Source organism: Vulpes vulpes, chromosome 4, assembly GCF_048418805.1.
Source record: "Vulpes vulpes isolate BD-2025 chromosome 4, VulVul3, whole genome shotgun sequence".
Taxonomy (NCBI): domain Eukaryota; kingdom Metazoa; phylum Chordata; class Mammalia; order Carnivora; family Canidae; genus Vulpes; species Vulpes vulpes.
Window position 1 is genome coordinate 39,157,427 of NC_132783.1, and position 25,222 is coordinate 39,182,648.

Below are 25,222 nucleotides of genomic sequence, written 5' to 3' on the forward strand. Positions count from 1 at the left end.
GATGCTTAACCAACTGAGCCACACAGACGCCCCCAGATTCATTTCTGATTCAGTTCTGCTTCAGATTTATCCTTCACTCCTGTTTGGCTTTATCTCTCGCCATTTCCTAAGCATGCTAGCCATTTGACATTTGCTGTTCATGCTTTTGTTCATGCTGTTGCTTTCACTTAGTTTTTTAGACCTGGACCTCACTTGTTGAAATCTGGACTAACTGCAAGCCCAAGTTATATCTTCAAGGGTCCTTCTATGATTCCCCATCTAGAAAGATTCTTTTTATCCTCTGAAGTTGTCCAGTAGTGTAGAAAATAGTTTGATGGTGTATTACACAAATACCTTCAATACAAGGAGGTTTTCAATGGCAAACTTTTGAAGGACAGAATGATCTTTTTCATCTTTTGATACCCCACAATGCCACTCAGTACCTTTATATATGCTGCTATTTAATAACTATTCATTGAGTGAATTAATAAATGGCCAATGAATCCACACTAAAGTAATAATGAATAAAGTCCTTCCTTTAGAAAACATATCTACAGCTTATTGAAGACTTCGTTAGCTCTGGCTGCCATAACAAAAGACTGAAGGGTGGAAGGGCTTACATAATAGACATTTATTTCTCACATTTCTGCAGGCTGAGAAGTCCAAGATTCAAGTGCCAGCAGATTCAGTTCCTAGTGAGGGCCTCCATCCTGGCTTGCAGGGAGCTGCCCTCTTGTGTCCTCACATAGTGAAGAGGGAGACAGGGAACACTTGTCTCTTTCTTTCCCTATAAGTGTGCTAATCCCATTATGGGGGGAGCCCCCCACCCTTATGACTTCATCTAAACCCAAATTACCTCCCAAAGGCCTCACCTCCAAATACCATTACATTGAGGGTTAGGGTTCAACGTATGAATTTTAGGGGAACACAAACATTCAGTACATAATAGGGACACTTAGTCACAAATAATGATTAAATTTAACCCTTCCTGTGGGAGAATCTTTTTGAGTGAGCTGACCTTTCTGTCTATAAAACACTACAAATAGGTTGATTCACCTTTGCATTTATAATCAGTCTTGCTTTGGGTCTTCCATAAATACAAACCAAGATCAATTTCATTTTTGAAACTCTAACTTCCATTAACAAATAAAGACACAATGAACAAAGTATAAGGTGTGAGTGTGTGTTTGTGTCTCTGTATACGTCTCAAAGAAAGTTGATCCACATCAAACTGATAACTGTGATCATTTATATGACAGATAGTGGCATTGATGGAGGTGTTTTATTCTTCTACTCCTGATTTATTTTAATATCTTTGTAGGAAACATACATTGCATGCTATATGTGAAATAGAAAAATACAAAAGAAAGAAAGAAAGAAAGAAAGAAACCTCAAAGAAGTCTTAGTCTCCATAGCACCCCGATGTAGCTTTTGCCTTCAATAAGTCCACAATAGTTTTCCTTTTGGAACTCCCAAGAAATAGAATGAATAAAAAAAAAAATTTGGCTCAATGCTTTTTCAATGATCTTTGTATTTTTTCCAAAATCTTACCAGAGTAAGGAAATAATCTATGACTGAGAATAAAAATATATTTGGAAAGCAAATAATATGGAGAAAAAAGGAAAAGTAGAACTTGTGTGTTTTATAAATTATAAAAACCCTTCATGCAAAATATTTTACAATCCCAAAGTCAATGGATTCATAAGTGTAAGATCTGGAAAACACTGTGACTAAAATCAGTAAAGCTATTAAAGTATTTAAATATTTAATTCTTTAAGGATCGAGTAAGTGTTAGCCATAAAACAAAATGAGAGAACATCTGGAAGGCAAAGAGGTTGAAAGATTGAAAATTAAAAAGCAAATGGTGTGCTTAGTGCTACTGTGGGACTTCAGCAAATGGATAGAAACCCATTTGAAGACAAATACAGAGTTTGTGTAATTACAATGAGCCTGAAGATGGGTTTAGCATTTATACATCTCCTGGGAAGCTTGGTGAGTCAGAAACATAAAACCAAAGCACAGGGAGGTTATTAAAATATTATTTCCTGTTGTATTGTAGAACTCGAGAAGAGAATAAACATACCGATTACTTGCATGGCCGGTTCCACGTCTGTTGTGGCCTCTTCCAACAATGACAGCAGCTTGGCTGATATCTGATGCACAGATTCAATGTTGCTAAACAAGCTATCCACGTCCAGCCGATCAATCTGAAGAAACACAAACACTGAACACCAGCTGATGGAGAGAGACACACTGTATTTAGGATGTTTTCTCCTGCTAAACAGTCAGCATTTTATATGCCAGCCCATGCTGCTTCCATTGACCATTGCAGTAAACATTCTTATTTGGGATTTTTAAAGTAAATATGCAGTTTTTCATGCAAGAAAAGGGTGGGGGGAGATATTGTATCTGTTCCATCTGCCTTTTTCTTCATTTTGACCAAGTATTTAATGAGTCAAATGCACATATACATATTCCTATAAAACCAGAGTATGAAGATTTAAGCCACCTAATCAGTATTTTTATTAACTGCCATCTATGAGAGTATGTACTAGTGTGTATGAATTTAGAACACTTTAATGCTTATACAGCAGAAGTCAGACCTTTCTCTAGGCAAGTAACTATTTTCAAAGCTGTTTTAAAACCACAGATGTTCTAAAAGCGATGACAAGTAGATGTGCTGAGTTGCTTCCTGCCTTTTTTCTTGAAAGAAATGTGAATGGAAATTTCACCAAACATGTTCTACTAATTAAAGATTCATCATATTTTGTAACCCATGCATGGCCTCAAAAACCAGTATAATCATTCCTAGATAGAGCTGGTGCTTATAATATTTTATTTATTCATTCATCTCTCCTTCATTAAATATTTCCTGAGGGCCTTCTATGTATCAAGAATTGTAATAGAAACCGAACTATGTCATAGGCACTGGATGATTAGTAGAGGGATGGCCAACCACCCTAACCTATCTAAGTGAGACATGTGTCCTCATTTTGCTGGATCTTATTCTAAATCTTTTTCTCGAGTTTAAGTCTTATCTTTCATAATCAAATAGTGTCTTGCTGGCTCATGAAGAGATAGTACAGGCTCTACTGGGCTACCACAGGGAATAGGAATAGGTGCCTTTTTCCATGGCTTACTGCTATATGTGAGGTCATAGATATATAATCAGTCATCAATCATCAAGTAATGGAAGGGCTTCACAGGCGGAAAGCAGTGTTGCTGGTTCCAGACCAGATCAGCATATTAGGAGTGAGAGAGACAGTGAGTTCAGCTAAGGACCAAAAAAGGAGGCCAAGAAATTAAGGGAATTTAGGGACAAGGGATAGAGGGGAAAAGGCAAATGTGGAGGAATCTGCAAATGAAAATTGACACTTAGCTTCTTCCTCAGGCTCTCAGCATCTTCTCTTTGGGTGTGCTAAGTCTGTGGTGAGAAGAGTAGGGGGAGGAGGCAGGTTGCTCATCTTTTTATTCGATCCTTATTTGGCGTTGACTCATCTGTCATTCCCCATACCACAGAAATATTATTTTGATAAGGATAATTTGTTATTAAATGTGAAGTATTGCTTCGCATTCCACCTTGTTTAAAATTTGGTGACTGTGTCAGTTATTTTTTATGCAATATGATCTAGCTATCCACATTCCTCCCAACCATCTTGGGAAATTCCTCACCTTCCTATCATCAGTCTTGTCCTCAAGAAAACTCTCAGCCTCGTTTGTAATCAAATTCCACGTGATTCTATGTAGTGGGTTTATTTCAATGTTTTAAGTATTATTTAATTTTATATTTAAAATTTTAAATTTAAAAAACTTTTTATGTATTCTAAAAGAAACCATATCTCCACACTATATTATTACATTGCAATCATTATTAGCTCCTAAGGTATCTAAATATCTCACAAAATATTCCTTTAAGTACTCATTTTAATTGGATAGGGCACATATGGCTCTTTTGTCTGAAATCTGTGGATATCCAAGACTTTCAATTTCTATTTTACAAAATATATTTAATATTATACAAAATATCAAAAGGGCAGATTAACAGTCACATCACTCTTCTTGTTAAATTATATTTTTAAATAGTTAAAAATGTCACATATTTCTGAGTACCACTGATTTAACACATTATTTATTCTAAGGAATGGTCTTATGCATTGGGTTTTAATTAAATTGCAATGGGGTAAATTTGCATAGTGAAAAATATGTTTCCCAAAAATTGTATATGAATCAAGTTTTTTGGAAAGAGGTAGAAGGAGAGAGAGAGAGAGAGAGAGAGAGTCCTAAGCAGACTCCATGCTGAGGGTTAGAGGCTGACTCAGTGCTCCATCTCATGACCCTGAGATCACAACCTGAGCCAAAACCAAGGGTCAGACACTCAACCCTCTGAGCCACCCAGGTGGCCCCAGATTGGGTCATTTTGATGTCCTGGTTGAATTTTTCTTAAAATCATATTTTGAAATGAATCCTTCTAATAAAAAATTTCTTTCTCAATTTGCTTGCTTTTGTAATTGATACAGTTTATTATTATTTCATTTTGAAATTATTTCATTTTGTTGTGAAAATGTTATTCTGAAAAATTTAAATACTTTGTATTTATTATTTCATATATCACTGCAGCTTCTCTGTGAGATATGAACTAGTTTGAAGATAGAGAAGTTCATATGGAGTGAAGAGAGGTGCCATGCTCAAAATTATGAAGTGCAGGAGAGAACTGGAACTGGAAATTGACCTTTCAGTCCTATACTTTAGTCCATTACCAGCAAATACTGATAGAATATTTTACCATCTCTAGATTTTTTGGTTTGTTTCTGAGTTTTTCACTAGGTTGTCACTTCTACAATTTATTTCTCAAGGTCAGAATCTTGCATATCTGTCTAATTTAGATTTTAAATTCATCTTGCAAGGATTTAATTCTATATTCTATCTATAATCTTAGTTCAATGTAGCAAATACTAAGGAACAAAAATATAGTATCACTGTCATTCTTTTTGAAGGACAGAAAGGATTAAGACATCAATTGGCCTGTATCACCCTGGGCCCCTGGGGATTCTGTGAATCATAAAATAAATTTTCATTCAGTTATTGCTTTGCCAGGAACAAACAAATGTCTGATCCAAATAGGCTTTTAAAACTGGTAGATGACTTTATAATTATTGATATAAATTCAAAGGAGCATTTATATACATTTATTAATCATTTACTAGAAACAGGCAATGCTCTAAAAGCTTAAGTTGAGTTAAATTTTAAATGGATTAAAATTTATTTTTTGGAAAAAAGATTTAGTCTAAGTATACATTATCTTAAGCAAAGCCAATACATAATAATTTAAAAGTACAAAACAGAAAAATTAAAGGTTAGTGTTTCTGGTGGCAACTGAATGCTTTACAAACATATTCATCACAGGATATGCTTCAAATGGCAAGTTCTCATTACACTTAAATAATGCTGAACTTACAGTTTCATGTATGCAAAACTCCCCAGGTATAAATATCCAAGTAAAGGAAAACATACCTATAACATTTTATCAAATCAGAGGTCATAATCACTGGTGTAGAATTACTTGGTACCCCACCAGCACCTTACACCCACTGTGTTCAAAACATTCCTTGCATTTTCCTGCATTCACATCCTAGCCTGAGCTCTCCCTTTTGCTTGCAAATGCTTTGCCCTCATGTTACCTTGCAACATTCTACTTGTCTGAAATGAAGATGGTAAAGATAGTGTTCGTCCAGTAGTTTTGCCCATCTCTCTGTCCTCTCTGTTGCTTTCTTTGGGGGGGACGCTCCAGGTGCCTAACTCTATCTGATCTGATGGAATTGTCAATTATGATGCCTACCCTCTTCCCCACTCCCTGCAGGGTGGGCATGTGACCTAGCTGGCCATAAGGATTGGCCCAGAATGGGCAGTTTCCCAAGCAGAGCCAATGAGAAACTTCCCTGATTTTTAATGAATGGTTGTTGGGAAACAGAAAGGCCTGGATTGTAAGTCTTAAGTATGTAAGTTTCCATATTTAGCAGCCATCTTTTGTGGAAAGTTTCTGATCAAGTCAATAGAGAGAGGGAAGGCTAAGCCTAGATTTCCCTTGCCTAAAGCAAGACATCCTTATTACAGAAGCTAATAAATCACCTTTTTATTTAAGTTAGTTTGATTTTTATTTGTTACCTGTAACCAACAAGGGAGTAATACACTTTCTTTATTTCTAGCCCTAAATCTTACTTCCTCTTAAGAAAACGGTCCTGCTCCTTTGATTAAAATTAACGTTTCCTTCTTCTTTGCTTCCATGACTTTTTCTTTGCATGACTCAATGCTGATTATGAAGCCCACCATATATGCAGGGATATTTATTAATTTATCTGTCTCTATGTCAAAACTGAGCTCCTCCAGGACATTTGTCTTTGTGAGGTATTTGAATACCCCCACTGTATCTAATGTACTACTAGGCACATACCTAGTTACCAAATAGAGGTTTGAACATTTAAATGGAATCTAATCACTAAATTCAAATGATGTAGTTACTCTGTGGGAGTCATCAATAAATGTTCCTCATAATCACTCTACTGGGCTCTGAATAACAAGTACAGTATAAAAAGATCAAAAGTGGTTTGAAGAAGACAAATCAAAATCACCTCATTTGATTGTTAAAAATATCACATGAAGTGGATCTTTTATAACTTTCTACTTAATTTTATCTACAAAGCCCAACTGTTGTACTAGGTTTGGCTATTTGTATACCTGGAAAATTTGCTGACAAAGGCCAAATTTCCCCTGAGTTTACACTTGGGAAATGCTTGTTTATTGTTTTCTGTTTAATGAGCCCTGGGACATTCAGCCTACAACCCAGTCACAGGAAGAATAGCTAAACATTCTTAGGTGTCATGCAGACCTCCAACCACAGACACCTTTAAAGGTGAATATTGAAAAGAAATCTAGGAACAAACTCTTAAAAAAACCCCACTATTATTATAAAAGTAGTTCATGTTCATTGTAGAAAATTAAAGATGGGCAGATAAGTAAATGAAAGACAACACAATCACCTAGAATTCTACTGCATGGCAAGAACCACTGATACTCTGAGGTATGTCCTGCTAAAATTATTTTTCTCTCTCTCAGTGTGTGCATCTGCACAAAAGATTTATATACTTCAAATAATGTTTTAAATTTTGTCTTTTTTAGGGGTGCCTGGGTGGCTCAGTTGGTTAAGCATCTGCTTTAGGCTCAGATCATGGTCTCAGGGTCCTGGGATGGAACCCCATGTGGAACTAAGCTCTCTGCTTAGTGGGGAGCCTGCTTCTCCCCCTCCCTCTGCTGCTTCCCCTGCTTGTGGTCTCTCTCTCTCTCAACTAAATACAAATAAAATCTGGGACGCCTGGGTGGCTCTGCGGTTTAGCACCGCCTTCGGCCCAGGTCATGATCCCTGGGTCCTGGGATCGAGTCCCAGATCGGGCTCCCTGCATGGAGCCTGCTTCTCCCTCGCCTGTGTCTCTGCCTCTCTCTCTGTGTCTCTCATGAAAAAATAAATACAATCTTAAAAAAATAAATAAATAAAAATAAAATCTTTAAAATAAAATTTGTCTTATTTAAACTTTAACAGGAACATCTTTTTATGTCATTAATCTTCCTCAGTTGCACCATTTTTAATGTCAACATTATGTAGAAATACTTTATTTAACCAGTCACTAAATCTTTGAAATCTAAATGGAATGTCACTTTCATTATTATAAGCAGCTCTCCTAGCTAAAACCTGGTTTACACACATGATTATTTCCATCTGATAAACTGCATAAGTATAACTACTGAGCTAAAGTTGTTAGTATTTCTTAAGGCTTTTAGCAAGTCTTGGTGAATTATAGCAGCAACTACAAACATTGTTTTTCTTCTAATAACCAGTGGATTAAAAGCCCTCAATTGGGTATTACTGTCCTGACCTCAATTTAGAAATATCTTTTTAAGCTTCTATTTTGGTGATCAAAATCACACAATTTTAGAATTACAAACACACACGACAATTGTAGAAGAGAGAAGACAATAAATAGCATTGATTTTGCAGGTCATGGTGATTACCATCAGTCAAATATTTCTCTGGAAACTGTTTCTGGACAAGACTTCAAGGTTTCCATTTGATGCAGTAAATCTAGGTTCAACATAGGTTCCAATATCATGCCCTTAATTAGAATTAATATTGAGAAAATCCACCTTGAACATGATCTGGCTCCATCTAACAGAACACTGGTCCCATGCACCCCTTCTATAAGGCATTTCCATGCACAGTATTATGAAGAGACCTAGGTGTGTTCCCTAGATTAATTTGCCCCATTATTAATCTTGGAAGCTATAAGCCAAATGATATTAAGACGCTAACTGTAAAAAATAAGAGGAAGACAGAGGAAAGCTGAAAAAATGTAAAAACCTACAAGAAGTGGAAACCCAATAGGGCCATTCTGAGAGTAAAGAACCAGGTCTTGTTTTATTTTTTAGTGAGACAATTGAGAAGGAAAGGCTTGTGAGACAGAAATTACAGCAAGAGGAAGAGAGGATGTTGGCAGAAGGCCCTGGCAACCACAGGGCTAGGATAATTATCTAATTACCAGGGCATTTACTCAGACAGTTGGCTTCTAGATTACAAAGCTTTTCAGGGTAAACTAGCCATTATTTCATCAGGTTTCTCAAAACTACTGATTTGTGTGTGTGAGATTTCCTGCTGTGAAACTAGATTCTAAACTGGCTAATTGAGTCAAACTACAAATTGAATCAATATCATGGCTAGACAGTAGGTCTTAGGACTAATCTTGCAGCTAAATGCCCAACTTACCCGATAACTACCTGGAAACATTCCAGGCCAGAAGACATAATGTGGACAGACCTCTATCAGAGATGTCAATTTCTTGGCAGAAAATGAAGTTGGGATTCTGGGACAGAGATCTCATTCAGCTTGTGCCAGAGGAAAAGCAGGTGAGGGAAAGTCAGGCCAGAGACTGGTCAAATTTAAGAAATTCCCGGGGCCTGTGAGAAAGGGCACTCTATGTAGTGACTGAACCACCGAATTCCAGACTCCAAACCCCAAGGTCATGACAAATTCACTCTTGGGTCACTTGGTCTCTGGATATCAGTAGTTTAACCACATTATCTCCTGTGAGCCTTTTCTTGTGACTCCATAGAACTCTACCAGGTTCTACTTTGTGCCTCTAAAAAAGCCTCTAAACTCATCTTTATTCCTGGTTCTCCAAATTAGCTTGCCTGATACTTTCAGCCTTTCATAACCATACATTTAATGAGGTTTACAACCATGATGAACTCTCTTCATTTTTTAAAAAGATTTTATTTATTTATTCATGAGAGACACACAGAGAGTGGCAAAGACATAAGCAGAAGGAGAGGCAGGCTCCCTGAGGGGAGCCCAATGTGGGACTCGATCCCAAAACTCCAGGATCACGCTCAAGCCAAAGGCAGACATTCAACCACTGAGCCACCCAGGCATCCTGAATTCTCTTCCTTTAAAACATTCAGTTCTTCCCAGTTGCCTACAGAAAGACTCCAGATTCCTCAGATTGACAGTTTTGTCTGGCCAAGACTATCTTGTCTTACTCTGATTATTTTTATTTTATAAGAACCATCTGCCCCAATCAAAAGGAATGGCTTGTCCTCACACTTGCCATGTGCTAGCTCACTTACAACTTCTGTGCCTGTAACTCTCGGGCTCTTGTACTGCTCTCCTGACCATGCCTTTGCTTAACCAGTGTTTATTTGGTATAGATTCTATCCCTTCTCCAGAACTTCCCAGGCCATTCACACAACCTGAAGTCATTCATAAAGAGTCAAAAGCAATTATTTCTGTTCATGTCTGAGACACTGTATTAGGTCTTGGGTATACAGCCACGAGCAAATGAGACAAAAATCCATGCCTCTTAAAGGAGATAAGTAAAAGAGATAAATAAAAATATATGGTATATAGCTAGGGTTTATGCTATAGGGACAAAATAAAGCAAAGAAAGGGAGATGGGGAACTTGGGAAAAGCTGAAGCACTGGATATGCCTTACTCAAATCCCCTTGGTCCTAAATGTTCTTACATACATTGGAGGGCTTCCTGCTGCTAGTATCTTTGATTCTCTATCTAAAAGTTTTCTCTGACCACAGATTCCTGCTCTGTCTACACACAGAGAAGTCCAGGATGTTGGGAATGAACACTTCCAGAAACATCACTCATCTTTCAAACAATGACTAACAGGAATTGATGGATTAATACCCTTCACATGACACAACTCTGAGGTATGTTCTCTGTTGTGCCTTAGAGCCGCCAATGGGATATGAGCCCCAGTGGGTTTCAGAAACAATCTGTTTCTGATAGACTCTATATTGTCTTCTTTTTCTTCTCTGTTTCATTTCGTTATTTCTTTACTGCTATTTCAGGGGGATCATCTCTCAAATAAATGACTCAGTCTAAAATGCTTTTTATTTGGAGCTGCTTCTGAGGGAATGCAGTATAAGACAGAGTGAAGTGACCAAGGAATGTTTTACTGGGTGAAAACATGATGGAGGAGAAGGAGCAAGCCATGAAGTTTTCTAGGGGAAGGACATTCAAGGCAAAGAAAAGAGCAAAGGGCTTGAAACAATTGTGTTCCTGGTTTGTTCACTGAACACGGAGAAAGCCAAAATGTAGAAATAGGAGAGCTGAAGGAATCAGCTTCAGCTTATGTAAACCCTCATAGGTCATCATAAGAATGTTAAGCTTAATCAGAATGAGATGAAAAGCTATTGGAAGGTTTTGAGTAGAAAAGGAACATGATCTGACTGATATTTTTAGAAGAATCACACTGCCCATTTGAGACAAGGATGGAAAAAGAGAGATGGGTCATGAGGCAGGTAGGTGGTTACTGACGGGTTCTTGAATCAGAGTGGAAGTAATGGAGGAGGTGAGAAGCGGTCTAATTCTGCATAAATTTTGAAGGCAGAGCTAACAGAATTTGATAGTAGATCCAATATGGAGTTTAAGAGAAAGAAAAGTCAAGGTTAACACCAGGGTTTTTTGCTTAAGCACCTGGAAGAACAAAGCTGCCATCTACCAAGGTGGGAAAGACTGCACAGTGAGCACATTTTAAAGAGAAATTTAGGAGTTCATCTTTGGACTAATGTTAAATTGGAGACACTTTGTAGACCATGACATAGAGATTTGACTGGGGAGTTGGCTATAAGCTCAACATACTCTCAGGGAAAACATCTAGGCTGGAGATAAACATTTGTCAACCATTAGCATGTAGGTGGGATTTAATGGCATGAAACTGAATCAGATCCTCCACAGAGTGAATGTAGACAAAAAAGAGAAGAGGGCCACAGGCTGAGCCTTGATTTAGTTTGGTGTTTACAGAAGTTGGAGTAGTATGAGGAAACCAGATTTATGTGGAGTCTTGGGAGGCAGAAAAAGAAAATTTTTCTATCAAATGCTGTTAAGAGGCCAGGGAAGTGAGTGTCTCTTTCTGATAATGTCTAAAGCAATTGTTTGCTGCATAACTAATTAGCATAACTAATCATGAACCACCTTCTGTTGTGATCATTTCTAGCATCGCCTTGAAATATATCTTTAATTGTTATTTGGCTTTTTATGTGTTTATAAGTCATTTTCTTGACCAGGTTATAAACTCTTCTAGGGCAGGACTATGACATAAATTTCCTTGATTCCCATGCAGAACTCAGCAGAGGCATTGTATGCAATAGACACTTGACAAACATTTAATCTTTTCATTTGCATTTTCAACTAAAATACCACATTCTTCATGAAATATTGCCTAGTTAATCTGTCTGAAAGTGATCTGTCCCTTCCGTGAACTCCAATAGCACTTATTGTCTGCACTTATCAATTATTGCTTTGCATTACACATTATCTTTTCATAGCTGTGAGTCTTGTCACCTCTAACTAGGGATCCTTAGTCTTCAATGGTAAGAATGAGTTTCACATGTCTTTATATATTCTAAATAGTCTAAAATTAATTAATTAATTAATTCATGTAATCATCAACCTTGTCTGTATCCAAAGTGCCTTAAATCAGTGCTTACTAATAAATACTTGTTTCCCCAATATGTGCTTTCTTTCTGACCCAGCACAGTCTTTGGAGTACAAGATTTATGGCCCTGTACTGATTCGCACAGTCATATTGATCTCTGCCTAAGCAAAGCTCTCCACCATCTCTGGCATTTCATTTCGAGGTTTATAGAATCATTATAATAATTACAGCCACTGAATTTTTGTTGTTTATTTTCACAAATAAAAGCAAATTAAAATAGTGGTTTATGCAACTCAGTTCTGAGAAATGAGGTGATGAGCACAAGATCATGCTACCCAGGCTGAAGGGATGACTTTCCTAGATATTACAACATCTGTCTATCACATCTCTCTTTTTTCTTTTCTTTTCTTTTTTCAATTCTGGATGTTCCAATCTCTGCACTGAACTGGAAAATTCATTCATTTATCTCCTCACTTGGCCCAGCAGGTTTTGATCAGGAATATAGATTATAAAAATTAGAGAAAACTGAAGTTGCTCTAAAAATGGAGCTTATGAGGTGCTTATAAATGTAACAACACAGAGGAAAGCTTCCAACATAAAACTGTAATACAAGGATTAAAAAAATCCCTCATTTTTTGAGCTGAGCGAGGTTTTCTGAACAAAGATAAGAGTTTTCCTACCCATAAAAAGAATTTTCACATACTAGAATATTGATATATCAGTTCCATACCCAACTAAATCTGAATCCAATCTGACAGCCTTCCAAGATGACAAGACAGAAAATTCCCTCCCAAGGAAAATAGGAAAGTGAACAGTGATGACTCTGTCCGTACTTGAGAAAGAGGCCAGTTACATATTATATATTAATGCAGTCACTTTGTGGTTGGCAGCACCATTTTTTACTTGTGTGATTTTTATTTTTAAATTTAACACTGCATAACTATAATCTTCACCAGCACAGAAAAACTATTCTTTTTTATTTTTTTATTTTTTTAAGTAAGCTCTATACCCAACATGGGGTTCAAACTCACAACCCCAATATCAAGAGTTGCATGCTCCACCTACTGAGCCAGCCAGGTGCCCCAAGAAACTTCCTTTACTAATAAATGTTTTAAAAAGTTTTTAAAAAGTCATTGATTTTTTTTTTTGACTTTTCTAATATGATTTCAAGTATCTAACCTTATCATGGGATAACAATGACTCATTATGTAATAAGTGTTTGAGTTTTACAAAGGGGATGAAAACTAAGTCTTTGATTAAAAAAATAAATAAAGGTGTGGCCATTTAGATCATGGGATTTTTCATTAACCATGAAAATTAGTATTTTAATTAACTGAAAAATATGTGTATTGATATTTAAAGCAGACTTCCAGCAAGAGTATAATATTTTAAAATAAGCACATTAGCTTAGAAAAGCCAAGAAGAGGAAGAATCAGCAATTCAAATGTATTTCTCTGAGTCATTGGTCCCAGCATCTCAATTATAGTTAGCTTGAGTTGCTTTGATTTTCTCACATTTTTACTTGATACAATGACCAGAATTCCTGTTTATGCTCTGCTTTCTGACTTTCTGTGAGCAGCTTTTGTTTTCATATTATCAGCCTAGCTTTCTTTGATCTCTGCCCTCTGAAGTCTGTGAAGTCCTGTGACTGAGGAGTTTGACTTCAGGAACTGCTAGACCATATGGGAGAAAGGACTAGATTAAGTAGGACAGGGAAGTGAAAGAAGGATTTAGTTGGCTTTCCCCTACATTTGTTTTATAATCTAGAAGGATTTCTGGTATTCCAAGCATAGCACGAGAAAGATCCAAGACGCACAATAAATTATTTGTTTTCAAGATTTTATTTATTTATTTATTTGAGAGAGAGAGAGAGAGAGAGAGAGAGCTTGTGAGCATGTGAGCAGGAGTGTCAATGGGGGAGGAGCAGAGAGGGAGGCAGAGAGAGAGGATTCTCTAGCTGACTCTGTGCTAAGTATGGAGCCCCACATGGGGCTCAGTCTCATGACCCTGATATCAGGGCCTGAGATGAAACCAAGAGTTAGACACTCAATGGACTGAGCCACCCTGGTGCCCTGATATACAGGAAATTATTATATACTATAGAGTTTCTTCTAAACAACCTAATGCATGTCCTTAACTAAAAATGTAGTTTCTATCTTTCTGAAACTACAATAAAAAGAGAATGAATTGAAAAGTTTGACAGAAATCAAGGTAGAGTCAGAGGAAATGATTTTGTTCTTACACATATAATTTTATGTATTTATTTATTTATTTTTAATTTTTTTATGTATTTATTTAAAAGGATCATGTGGTTAAAAAGGGAAAGGAAGTGAGAAAAAAATAATGGCATTATATTTTTAGTTAAACTTTTAATTTTAAAATATAATTGTAGATTCACATGCATTAAAAAAAATAATACAGAGGGATCCTGTGTCTCCTTTACCAGTTTCCCCAATTGTAATAACTTGCAGGAGTATAGTACACATGCATTGGATTTTGGTATGGTATCAAAGAACATACTAAGGATGGAGTATGATGACTATTTGCATAAATAAGACATGTATACGAGAAATTAACATCCTGATTCCACTTAGTTCAGGGCAGTTTCTAGGGAGGAAACAGAGTTTTAGAAAGTAGTTGACTTTAAGAAATAATAAATGGTCAATGTGCCAACGTGAAATATTTCTCATGAATACTGATGCAAAATATTAATCCTCCACAAAATATTAATAAATTGAATCCAACAATGTATATAAAGAATTATACATCACAACTGAGTGGGATTTATTCCAAATATACAAGGCTGGCTCAACATTCAAAAATCAATCAATGTCATTCGTCACATCATCAAATTAAAAAAGAAAAATTACAGGATCATATCAGTAGATCCAGAAAAAGCATTTGACAAAACCCATTTATAATGACTCTCAATAACCTAGGAATAGAGAAGAATTTCCTCAATTTGATAAAGAATTTCAACAAAAACCCTGCAGCTAATATTATGCTTAATGTTGAAAAATGTGAAGCATTCTCAGGAAGATCAGGTATAAGGCAAGGATGTCTCCTCTTATCACTCCTTTTCAACATTGTACTGGAAGCTCTAGCTAATGCAATAAGACACAAAGGAAAACAAATGGGGGCACCTGGATGGCTCAGCAGTTTAGCGTCTGCCTTTGGCTCAGGTAGTGATCCCTGAATCAGGTAGAATCCCGGGGTCCTGGGATCTAGTCCCACATGGGGCTCCCTGAAGGAAGCCTCCTTCTCCCTCTGCCTACCTATGTCTCTGCCTCCCTCTGTCTTTCATGAATAAATAAATAAAAAACCAGAAAGAAAACAAAAGATACACAGATTGGGTAGGAGGACTTAACCTCTCTTTGCTCCCAGGTGACATGATAGTCTATGTAGAAAATCCAGAAAAAACCCCCAGAAACAAAATAAACCTCCAGGAACCGACACATGATTACAATGAGTTTGCAGAATATAGAATTAATATGCAAAAGTAAATTGCTTTTCTGTATACTAGCAATGGACAAGTGGAATTTAAAATAAAAAACACAATACCATTACATTAGGACTTCAAAAATTGAAATGCTTAGATATAAATCTATCAAAATCTGTACAGGACTTATATGAGGAAACTATAAAACTTTGATGAACAAAATTAAATAACTAAATAAATGAAGAGCTATTTCAAGTTTATGTTTAAGAAGACTCAGATTGTCAGGTTGTCAGTTCTTATCAACTTGATCTATAGATTCAATGCAATCATAGTCAAAATCCCAGCATGTTATTTTGTGGATATTGATAAACTAATTCTAAAGTTTATATGGAGGGATACCTGGGTGGCTCAGTCGGTTAAGCATCTGCCTTGGGCTTCGGGGGCTCTTCCCCCTCCCCTGCTAGTTTGTACTCTTTCTCTCTCTCAAATAGGTAAATAAAATCTTAAAAAAAAAAAAAAAGTTTATATGGAGAGGCAAAGACCTAGAATAGTCAACTCAGTTTTGAAAGAGAAGAATAAAGTTGGAAGTTTGACATTACCTGGCTTCAAAACTTACTGTTAAGCTACAGTAACTAAGACAGTGTAGTAAAAGTGTAGTGTAGCAAAAGATAAGGCAAATAGATCAATGGAACAGAATAGAGAGCTCAGAAATACACCCACATAAACGTAGTCAACTGATATTTGACAAAGGAGTAAAGGCAATACAATGGAGCAAAGGTAGTCTTCTCAAAAACTGATGCTGTAATAAGTGGACATCCACATGTAAAAAAAAAAAAAAAAGAATCTAAATGAAGACTTTATACCTTCACCAAAACTCAGAATGGATCACAGATCTAAATGTAAAATGTAAAACTATAAAAACACCTAGAAGATAAAATAAGAGAAAACCTAGATGACTTTGGGTATAAGGATGACTTTTTAGAGACAACACCATAGGCATGATCCATGAAAGAAAGAATTGATAATTTGGACTTTATTAAGTTTAAATACTTCTGCTCTGTGAAAGACAATGTCAAGAGAATGAGAAGATATGCCCCAAAGGGGAAAAATTATTTGCAAAAGACATATCTGATAGAGGACTGTTACTCAAATTATACAATGAACCCTCAAAAGTCAACAATAAGAAAAGAAACATCCGAATTAAAAATGGGCCAATGACCTTAACAGATACCTCAACACAAAAGATATATGGATGGCAAATAAACATAAGAAATGATGTTCCACATCATAAGTCAGCAGGAAAAATGTAAATTAAAACAACCATGATTTACCACTATAGATGTATTTGAATGGCCAAAATCTAGAACACTCACAACATCAAATGCTGCAGAGAGTGTTAAACAAGAACCCTTGTTCATTGCTGGTGAGAATGCAAAATGATACAGTCATTTTAGAAGATAGTTTGAGAGGTTTTTATAAAACTAAATATATTTTTTACCTACAATGCAGGAATTGTGCCTCTTGGTTTTTACCCAATGAACTGAAAACTTGTCCATATAAAAATCAACACATGGATGTTTATAGCAGCCTTATTCATATTTGCCTAAGCTTGGAAGCAATCAAGATGTCCTTCGATAGGTGAATGGATAAATAAACTATGGCATATCCAGACAATGAAGTACTATTCAGCCCTAAAAAGAAATTAGCTAGTAAGCTATGAAAAGATGTGAAGGAAACTAAAAAGGAATATTACTAAGTGAAAGAAGCCAGTCTGAAAAGGCTACAGTAAAACCTCAGAGATGCTGCAGGTTTGCTTCCAGACCACCACAGTACAGTCAATATCACAATAAAATGAGTCAAGTGGATTTTTTTATTTCCCAGTACATATGAAAGTTATGTTTATGCTATACTATAGTCTATTAAGTGTCTAAGCAATTCTGTCTAAAAAATAATGAATTTACCTTAATTTAAGAATACCATTGTTAATAAAGTGCTAATCATCAACTGAGCTTTCAGGGAGTCATAATCACTGGTCACAGATCATCATAACAAAATAATAATGATGAAAAATTTGAAATATTGCAAGAATTACCAAAATGTGACGCAGAGACATGTAGTGATCAAATACTAATGGGAAAATTGCATCCATAGACTAGCTCAACACATTTTTATTAAAAAAACACATGATCTGTAAAGGGCAGTAAAGCAAAGCACAATAAAATGAGGTATGCCTGTACATATTGGATGATTTCAACCCTGTGACATTCTGGAAAAGGCAAAACTATGAAAGATGATAAAAAGATAAGTGACTTCCATTGGTTGGGGTTGAGGATTGATGAACAGGTAAAGCACAGAGGATTTTGGAGCAGTAAGCATACTGCCCATGATACCACAATGATGGATATATGTCATTCTATATCTACAAAACCATAGGCAATACCAAGAATGAACCATAAACTATGGACTGTGGGTGATAATGATGTATCAGGGTAGGTTCATTAACTGTAACAAATGGGACATTTTTGTGGGGGATATGATAATGGGGGAAGTTATGTACATGTAGGGCCAGGGATTATATGGGAAATTTCTGTACCTTTCCCCTCAATTTTGCTGTGAACCTAAAACTGCTCTAGGAAATTAGGTCTTAAAAAAAGAGTAACTAGGTGATGGGAAAAAAAGCAAGAGGGAAGAGATTGCATGGTTCCCTAATAAGCAAAAATGAATGTCTATGACTTCTGGCAACCGTAAAAGTAATTTAGGAAGGTGACAGCTAGAGAAGATAATTTGACAAGAGTCCTTCTATGACACTTAAAAATTCATGACAAAGTAGTTTGTTCACCTATAGTTTCCTCTATTTGTTATGTAGCCAGTTTTAGAAAATAGCTTTAAGAAGCCCTAATTATCCATCATCTCTTTCTCTCTGAAAGCTAAGTATACTTTAATAATTACTAGATAAAATATTTCAGTATTGGTTCTTTCCTCTTGTGTTCCAATAAATGAACTGTAATTTAGAACTGTAATTCTGTCCTTTGTTCAGAGAGAGTAGCAAAATTTCATTACATTGTTTGAATTCGTCTTGTGGGGAAGTGGGAAGTTTGAATTTGTCTTATTGGAGCAGGGGCTGGGGCGGGAGGGTAGGAGGACATTCAGACAGAACAGAGTGTAATCTCTGAGAGTGCATCCAAGGAGCAAACCTAAAATTGAGAGCCACGCAGGCAGTCCAGCTGGGCGGCTGCACAGCATCTGTGTACCGTGTAACTCGTGGGAGCTCTGGACACGCAGTGAGGCAGCCAGAGGCTAGACCGTGCAGAGATAGAACCCAGCTTTGAGCTATCAAGACAGACACCACCAACATCCAGCTCGAAACCACGAAAGAGAGGGTGGGAAATAGAAGGCTAGGTGATTTCCAGAACATGTGCTGAAGCTACAATCCCCTTTATATAGAATATCAGTGGGTTCACTCTAGTGAGGAGGATTCCATTAAAATCACAGCAAATTCCAAAGGAATATAAAAATCATTTACCAATGAAAATGTAGCTTAAAATCATAGGACACAATTTGGGCCATGGACAGCTTTTTGTTGTATATAGATATTTTTGGTATTACAATATTTGAACAATATTTTCATTAGTACAATGCATTTATATCCCTCCTCCCAGTCTCCTTTCTGAGAGGCTTTTTCTACACTGTGCTCTGCGAGATTGGCAAGCTCTCTTTTCACGTAAGCTTCTGTAACACGGCTGATACCATATAGTTGAAACTATAGCAACTTCACTCAGGTGGGAGGCAGAGCAGAAAGCTGAATGCCCTGGCTTCTGTGATCCCCTCCCCTTCCCTGCCCCTTTGGGAAAAAAAAGAGCAAGTTAGGGATTTGTCCTCTCTAATTCCCTGACTTTTATGTTTCCATATTTTAGGACTTGCCTCACCCTCTTTGGAACCATATGTGCTATGTCACATATGTTATACAGAACAATGGCTAGACATAGTGCAGTCCCTGCCATAATGACATGGAATGACCTGCTGCTAACCCGGACCTGCATGATAACACTGGTGGCACCACTATCCAACTGAGGGCTCTGCATATGAGAGAGCATTGATATTGTTTTCCTCAAATTTATGGTCTCCCAATAAATAAAATAAAAATAAATTTTTCTTTTCTTTTTTTTTGAGATTTTATTCATTTATGAGAGAGAGAGAGAGAAAGGCAGGGACACAGGAGGAGGGAGAAGCAGGCTCCATGCAGGGAGCCGGATGTGGGACTCGATCCCAGGACTCCAGGATCATCCCCTGGGCCAAAGGCAGGTGCCAAACCGCTGAGCCACCCAAGGATCCCCACATTTTTCTTTTTAAAAAAATTTTTTAAAAAGATTGTATTTATTTATTCATGAGACACTGAAAAAGAGGCCGAGCCCACAGGGAGCCTGATGGAGGAATTAATCCCAGGAACCCAGGATCACGACCTGAGCCAAAGGCAGATGCTCTACCACTGAGCCACCCAGGTGCCCCACATCATTCATTTAAATTAATATTTGTTACTTGTGGTTAAAAATGAAACATGAGGGGATCCCTGGGTGGCTCAACAGTTTGGCGCCTGCCTTTGGCCCAGGGCGCGATCCTGGAGTCCCGGGATCGAGTCCCGCGTCGGGCTCCCTGCCTGGAGCCTACTTCTCCCTCTGCCTGTCTCTGCCTCTCTCTCTCTCTCTGTGTCTACAATAAATAAATAAATAAATAAATAAATAAATAAATAAATCCTAAAAAGAAAAAGAAACATGAAAATATATTTTTCAGGGAGAAAAGACTCCATAATGGTATATAGGGTATGATGCCAAGTATACAAAATATTTAAGTCTGTCTGTATGTGCTTAGTCAATGAACAAAAATATTTACAGTACTAACTTCTAAGTGATAGAGCTATGGGTGATTATTTACTTCTACATATTGTCTAATAAAAATTATTTACAAAATTACTGCTATAAAAAATTACTGCTATATAGGGTACCCCCAAAATTTTTTTTTAGATTTTTATTTATTTATTCATGAGAGACATAGAGAGAGAGAGGCGGAGACACAGGCAGAGGGAGAAGCAGACTCCATGCAGGGAGCCTGACGTGGGGCTCGATATGGGTCTCCAGGATCACACCCTGGGCTGAAAGCAGCGCTAAACTGTTAAGCCACCCGGGCTGCCCAAGGGTACCCAAATTTTAACAGAAAATTCCAGTTGAACTCTTATCAACACAAAGTTATAGATTATTTTTGCCCTTTTTTCTGAAAACACAAAATTTTTTTTGAAAACACAAAATTTAATAATTCACACAATTAGATAATATGAGCAAATCCAAAATAATATGTAATATTAGATATAATATTACATAAATAAAAATCTACCAAACGTACATTCAAACAAAAGCACTTATGAATAGAAAGGGTAAAAAGAAGCTGGTAATGGTGTTTGTCTCTAGAGTAGGAAATGAATAACTATAAGACACTGTTGTGTCTTTGAGATTTTTGGTACTTTTGTATTATGTAAATTTTTTAAATTCAAGAAATAATTAAAAACAAGGAAAACTAAAGACATATGTTTAGATTCCTCCAACTACTCTTTTCAGTCACTTTTTGATCCTTCCCTTACACACAAAACTCTTTTCCATTGTTAGATTTGTTTGCTCTGGTTTTGATTTGACTTACTGCCAAAAATGTACAATCTTTCCTCTTGCCGTGTTTAGATAATAAATAACTAGAACCTGTTTTTCCACTAAATGTTTCAACACTGAATGTTGTCGATAATTTTTGCCTTCTTTGCAAAACCTCTCACAATGCTGCTCTTAAAGGGGATGTGACTGCTGAGTTTGACCTCGATTTCAGTTAGGTGAAGTTTTGTTTATACAACAGCCTTGATGTTACAATTAAGATTTGTAACCATGATTGTTGCAGGATAGTTGTCAACTCAAGGGCTAGGTCTAGACATTCACTAGTCTCCAGATTCCCTCATGCAAGCTCACTCAAATAACCTAGTGCTTTTCAACTTCCTTCTTCCTTTTTCTAAAAAAGATTTTATTTATTTATTCATGACAGACACAGAAGGGCATAGACATAGGCAGAGGGAGAAGCAGGATCCCTGTGGGGAGCCTGATGCGGGACTCGATCCCAGGACTCCAGGATCACGACGTGAGCAGAAGGCAGATACTCAACCATTGAGCCACTCAGGTGCCCCTCAACTTCCTTCTTCCAATTGTGACTTCCATACACTAACTTGTCTCTTCTGAGACTGAAAAGCATGAACCAGATGTGTAGAGAGAAGACATGGAGGCAGTACAATGCAGCAAAGATAGCCTTTTCAGCAATGGAGGCAAAGAGAAAAGACATGGAACAGATGACTTTCTAAAGTCTCTTCCAGACCAACTAGTGCATATAGAATATTTACTTATGTTGCCTCAGGTTTAGCTAAGCATGGTTTGCAGATTACTCCCATGGTTACATAAACACTGTATGTGTTAATTTATAAATTTTGACACTAGCCAATGACAGGTGGTTTGTGTGCAAAGACCATGGTATTTAAACAGAGGAGAAGTAAGGACAGAAGGAGCTAATGAACATTGAAAAGGTGGTAAAGTTAATAAACTCATGGCAAAAATTAACTACTGAGGCACTTGTAAAAATGTTTCATCTGAATTCCTGAGCATCCATTTGCTTTATCAAGGTTAAAAGTATCAAGAAATGGGGGAATGGTGGATTGGATATGAGGACTCTGAGAAACCTCTAAGTACTCTTTCAACATTAGTAGAGAAGACAAGTAGACCACTAGACTGGAACCAAATTCCACAAGGAGGCAGACAGAGAGCACTGAAAGATCTAAACAAAAAGAAGTGCCAGATGTGAAAAATCAACAAGCTATAAACAATCTGAATAGAATAACAAGGGAAATGGGAGTTAAAAGTGTGAGAACGGTAATTCAAAGTATTGAGAGTAAACGTTAAACATGCCAAATAAATCACATGTCATCATGACCGAAACGCTTTATTGTACACGGTCTGAAACACCAGTTCTGAGAATTGCTTCATAAGAATTACATAGGAAGCAAACAATAAGAAAAAAATAGCAAAAGCAAGAACACAAAGATCAGAGCATGTATATGAGATTACAGCTTAGCAATGGCAGTTATATTGGTGGGGCCAGTTTAACTCATTGATGTGATAGATGGTTTAAAATTGAGAACATCTGCATACTGAATAAACTTCTTAATCCATTTGATACAAAAATGTGCTATTAATTTGAAGGAAGGCATTTCTTATATATTGCCGTTTTATTTGGAAAGAGTGTGTGTGTGTGTGTGGGGGGGACCCGGGGTGGGGAGGAGAGAAAATCTTAAACAGGCTTTACACTGAGTTTGGAGCCAATGCAGGGCTCGATATCACAACCCTGATATCATGACCTGAGCTGAATCAAAAGTCGGGTCAAGAGTCTGTTGCTTAGCTGACTGAACCACCCAGGTGCTCCATATTGTCTTTTTTAAAAATATATTGATCATTAATTCATCACCAGGACAGATTTTTGATAAATTGTGCTTATTTTGGTTTTTTGTTTTGGTTTGTTTCAAATATTTTATTTATTTGTTTGACAGAAAGAGAGCACAAGCAGGGGGAGCAGCAGAGGGAGAGGGAGAAACAGACTCCCCGCTGAACAGGGAGCCCCAACCTGAGGCTCAGTCCTAGGACCCTGAGATCATGGCCTGACCAGAAGGCAGACCCTTAACCCAGGTGCCCCAAATTGTGCTTATTTTGAACTGTCTTAATTACATGTGGTTTTACACATATTAAATATTTCATATCCAACTTTAAAAAGGGAAAGAGAATATAGACAATTCTTTTAGAGTCAAGAGAGAGTTTTTGCTTTTTTAAGATAACGGGTAATGGTGATGAGGATGATCCATGGAAAGGTAAAAATCAATGTACAGGAGGAAGAAAGGACACTGGCAGGACTGAAATCCTTGAGGAAGCCTGAGGAGATGGAATCCATGGCATTAGTAAAGAGGTTGCCCTTGATTAGAAGTAGAACCACTAGCCAGGTTACATGGAAGAGTTGCAGGTAGGTTGGTAGATGTGGTGTCGGGAGAAGGTACATATTTTTTATTGTGTCTGTTTTCTCAATGAAATGATGAGAAAGGACACTAGCCCTCATAGCATCAAAAACTTGTCAGGGAGAGAGAACCAGTGGGAGTGGGCCAGAAGGTTAGAGAATGGTAAGCCTGAAATTCTGATTTTGAGGGGGTGAAGCAACAGAATGACAGCTCAAAGGGATGGGCCAGCAGCGAGGGGCTGAGATGGAATTGAAGGAAAGACCTTAGGATGCAAGCAAGTCAAGGAACTGGTAGAGAGGCCTGCAGGTTGCTTGGGCCATTTGCCAGATTCTTGAAATCACCTGACATTGATGTCAGATCTGGAGAGAGGGAAAAGGTATGGAGCAGTGGGCGAGGTTCTAAATTTTTCAGAGAATAGGAGTGACTGGTAACACCTCACCTGGTAAGGGAGGGTAGTTGGTGGTCAAGTCTGATGCTATGTGCATTTAAAATGAACATTTTCATAATTATGTAAATAAAAATTTTATTAATGACCATTAATGCCTGCCAGAATAGAGGTTACATCAAACAGAGTCAGTTTATATTAAATGAAAAAAATCAAAAATATTTTTAGATATTTAGCAACGAAACCAGGGAGCAACTTAGTATCATGACCATTAAAGTTATTCATAATCTTACAGGATGAATAAGAAATTTTCAGATTCAGAAAGTGGCCAGTTACATTTCAACTTGAGAACTGTGAGAGGATTAAATGATAACACCAATTCCTATTATTTGGAATAGGACCTGACAAATAATAAGTACCTACTGAAAGTCATGAGGGAGTCAAACTAAAAGTGACCACCTATGAAGGAAAAATTCTAAGTCTGTTTCACCGCTTTTTCTACATTGTCTTAAACCAAAACCAAAACCAAACTCAACTTTTATATCTTTTTAAAAAATATTTTATTTATTTATTCATGAGAGACACAGAGAGAGAGGCAGAGACGTAGGCAGAGGGAGAAGCAGGCTCCTTGTGGGGAGCCTGATGAGGGACTCCGTCTTTGGACTGCCAAAGGCAGATGCTCAACCACTGAACCACCCAGGTGCCCCCCAATTTTTATATCTAAGGTCACCTTGATCTACCCTGGCTATCCCTAATTTGTAGGCCAGATGTTTTTTCTTAGTATTTCTTAGAGGAGTCTTGTGTCAAGAATAAACTCCGCGGGATCCCTGGGTGGCGCAGCGGTTTGGCGCCTGCCTTTGGCCCAGGGCGCGATCCTGGAGACCCGGGATCGAATCCCACGTCAGGCTCCCGGTGCATGGAGCCTGCTTCTCCCTCTGCCTGTGTCTCTGCCTCTCTCTCTCTCTCTGTGTGACTATCATAAATAAATAAAAATTAAAAAAAATTCTTTAAAGAATAAACTCCGCTTTTGGGTAAGTACTGGGGGAGAGATGTGATCACTGAAGTTGTGAAGACTGGCTGACAATATTTTTATAATCATGGGGTATGTATTAAGATGCCAAACCCAGAATCTGTAAGGTTAAATATATTTGATCACTTAAACATGGCAAAATGTATTTGAAATAGAAACATCACTCCTCTGTGCCCAGGCTCCAACCCTTGTCACCACTTTGGTTTTCTCTGCTATACTTAACACCATCTGATGTATTTTAATTTATATGTGTTTATTTATTTATTATTTATTGTCTCATGCTTCCTTTCTCCCACCACAAAGTATCCTATAAGGGCAGGA

At 37.2% G+C, this 25,222-nt stretch overlaps 1 protein-coding gene across 1 annotated transcript in view; it reads right to left on the bottom strand.

The window, feature by feature from the left end:
- Positions 1-25,222, bottom strand: part of ARHGEF38 (Rho guanine nucleotide exchange factor 38) — a 123,018-nt gene that overhangs the window by 64,012 nt on the left and 33,784 nt on the right. Inside the window, exon 3 of the mRNA XM_026017600.2 lies at positions 2,063-2,186. Within this exon, the coding sequence (XP_025873385.2) occupies positions 2,063-2,186 (124 nt within the window). The remainder of the gene's footprint in view (positions 1-2,062; positions 2,187-25,222) is intronic.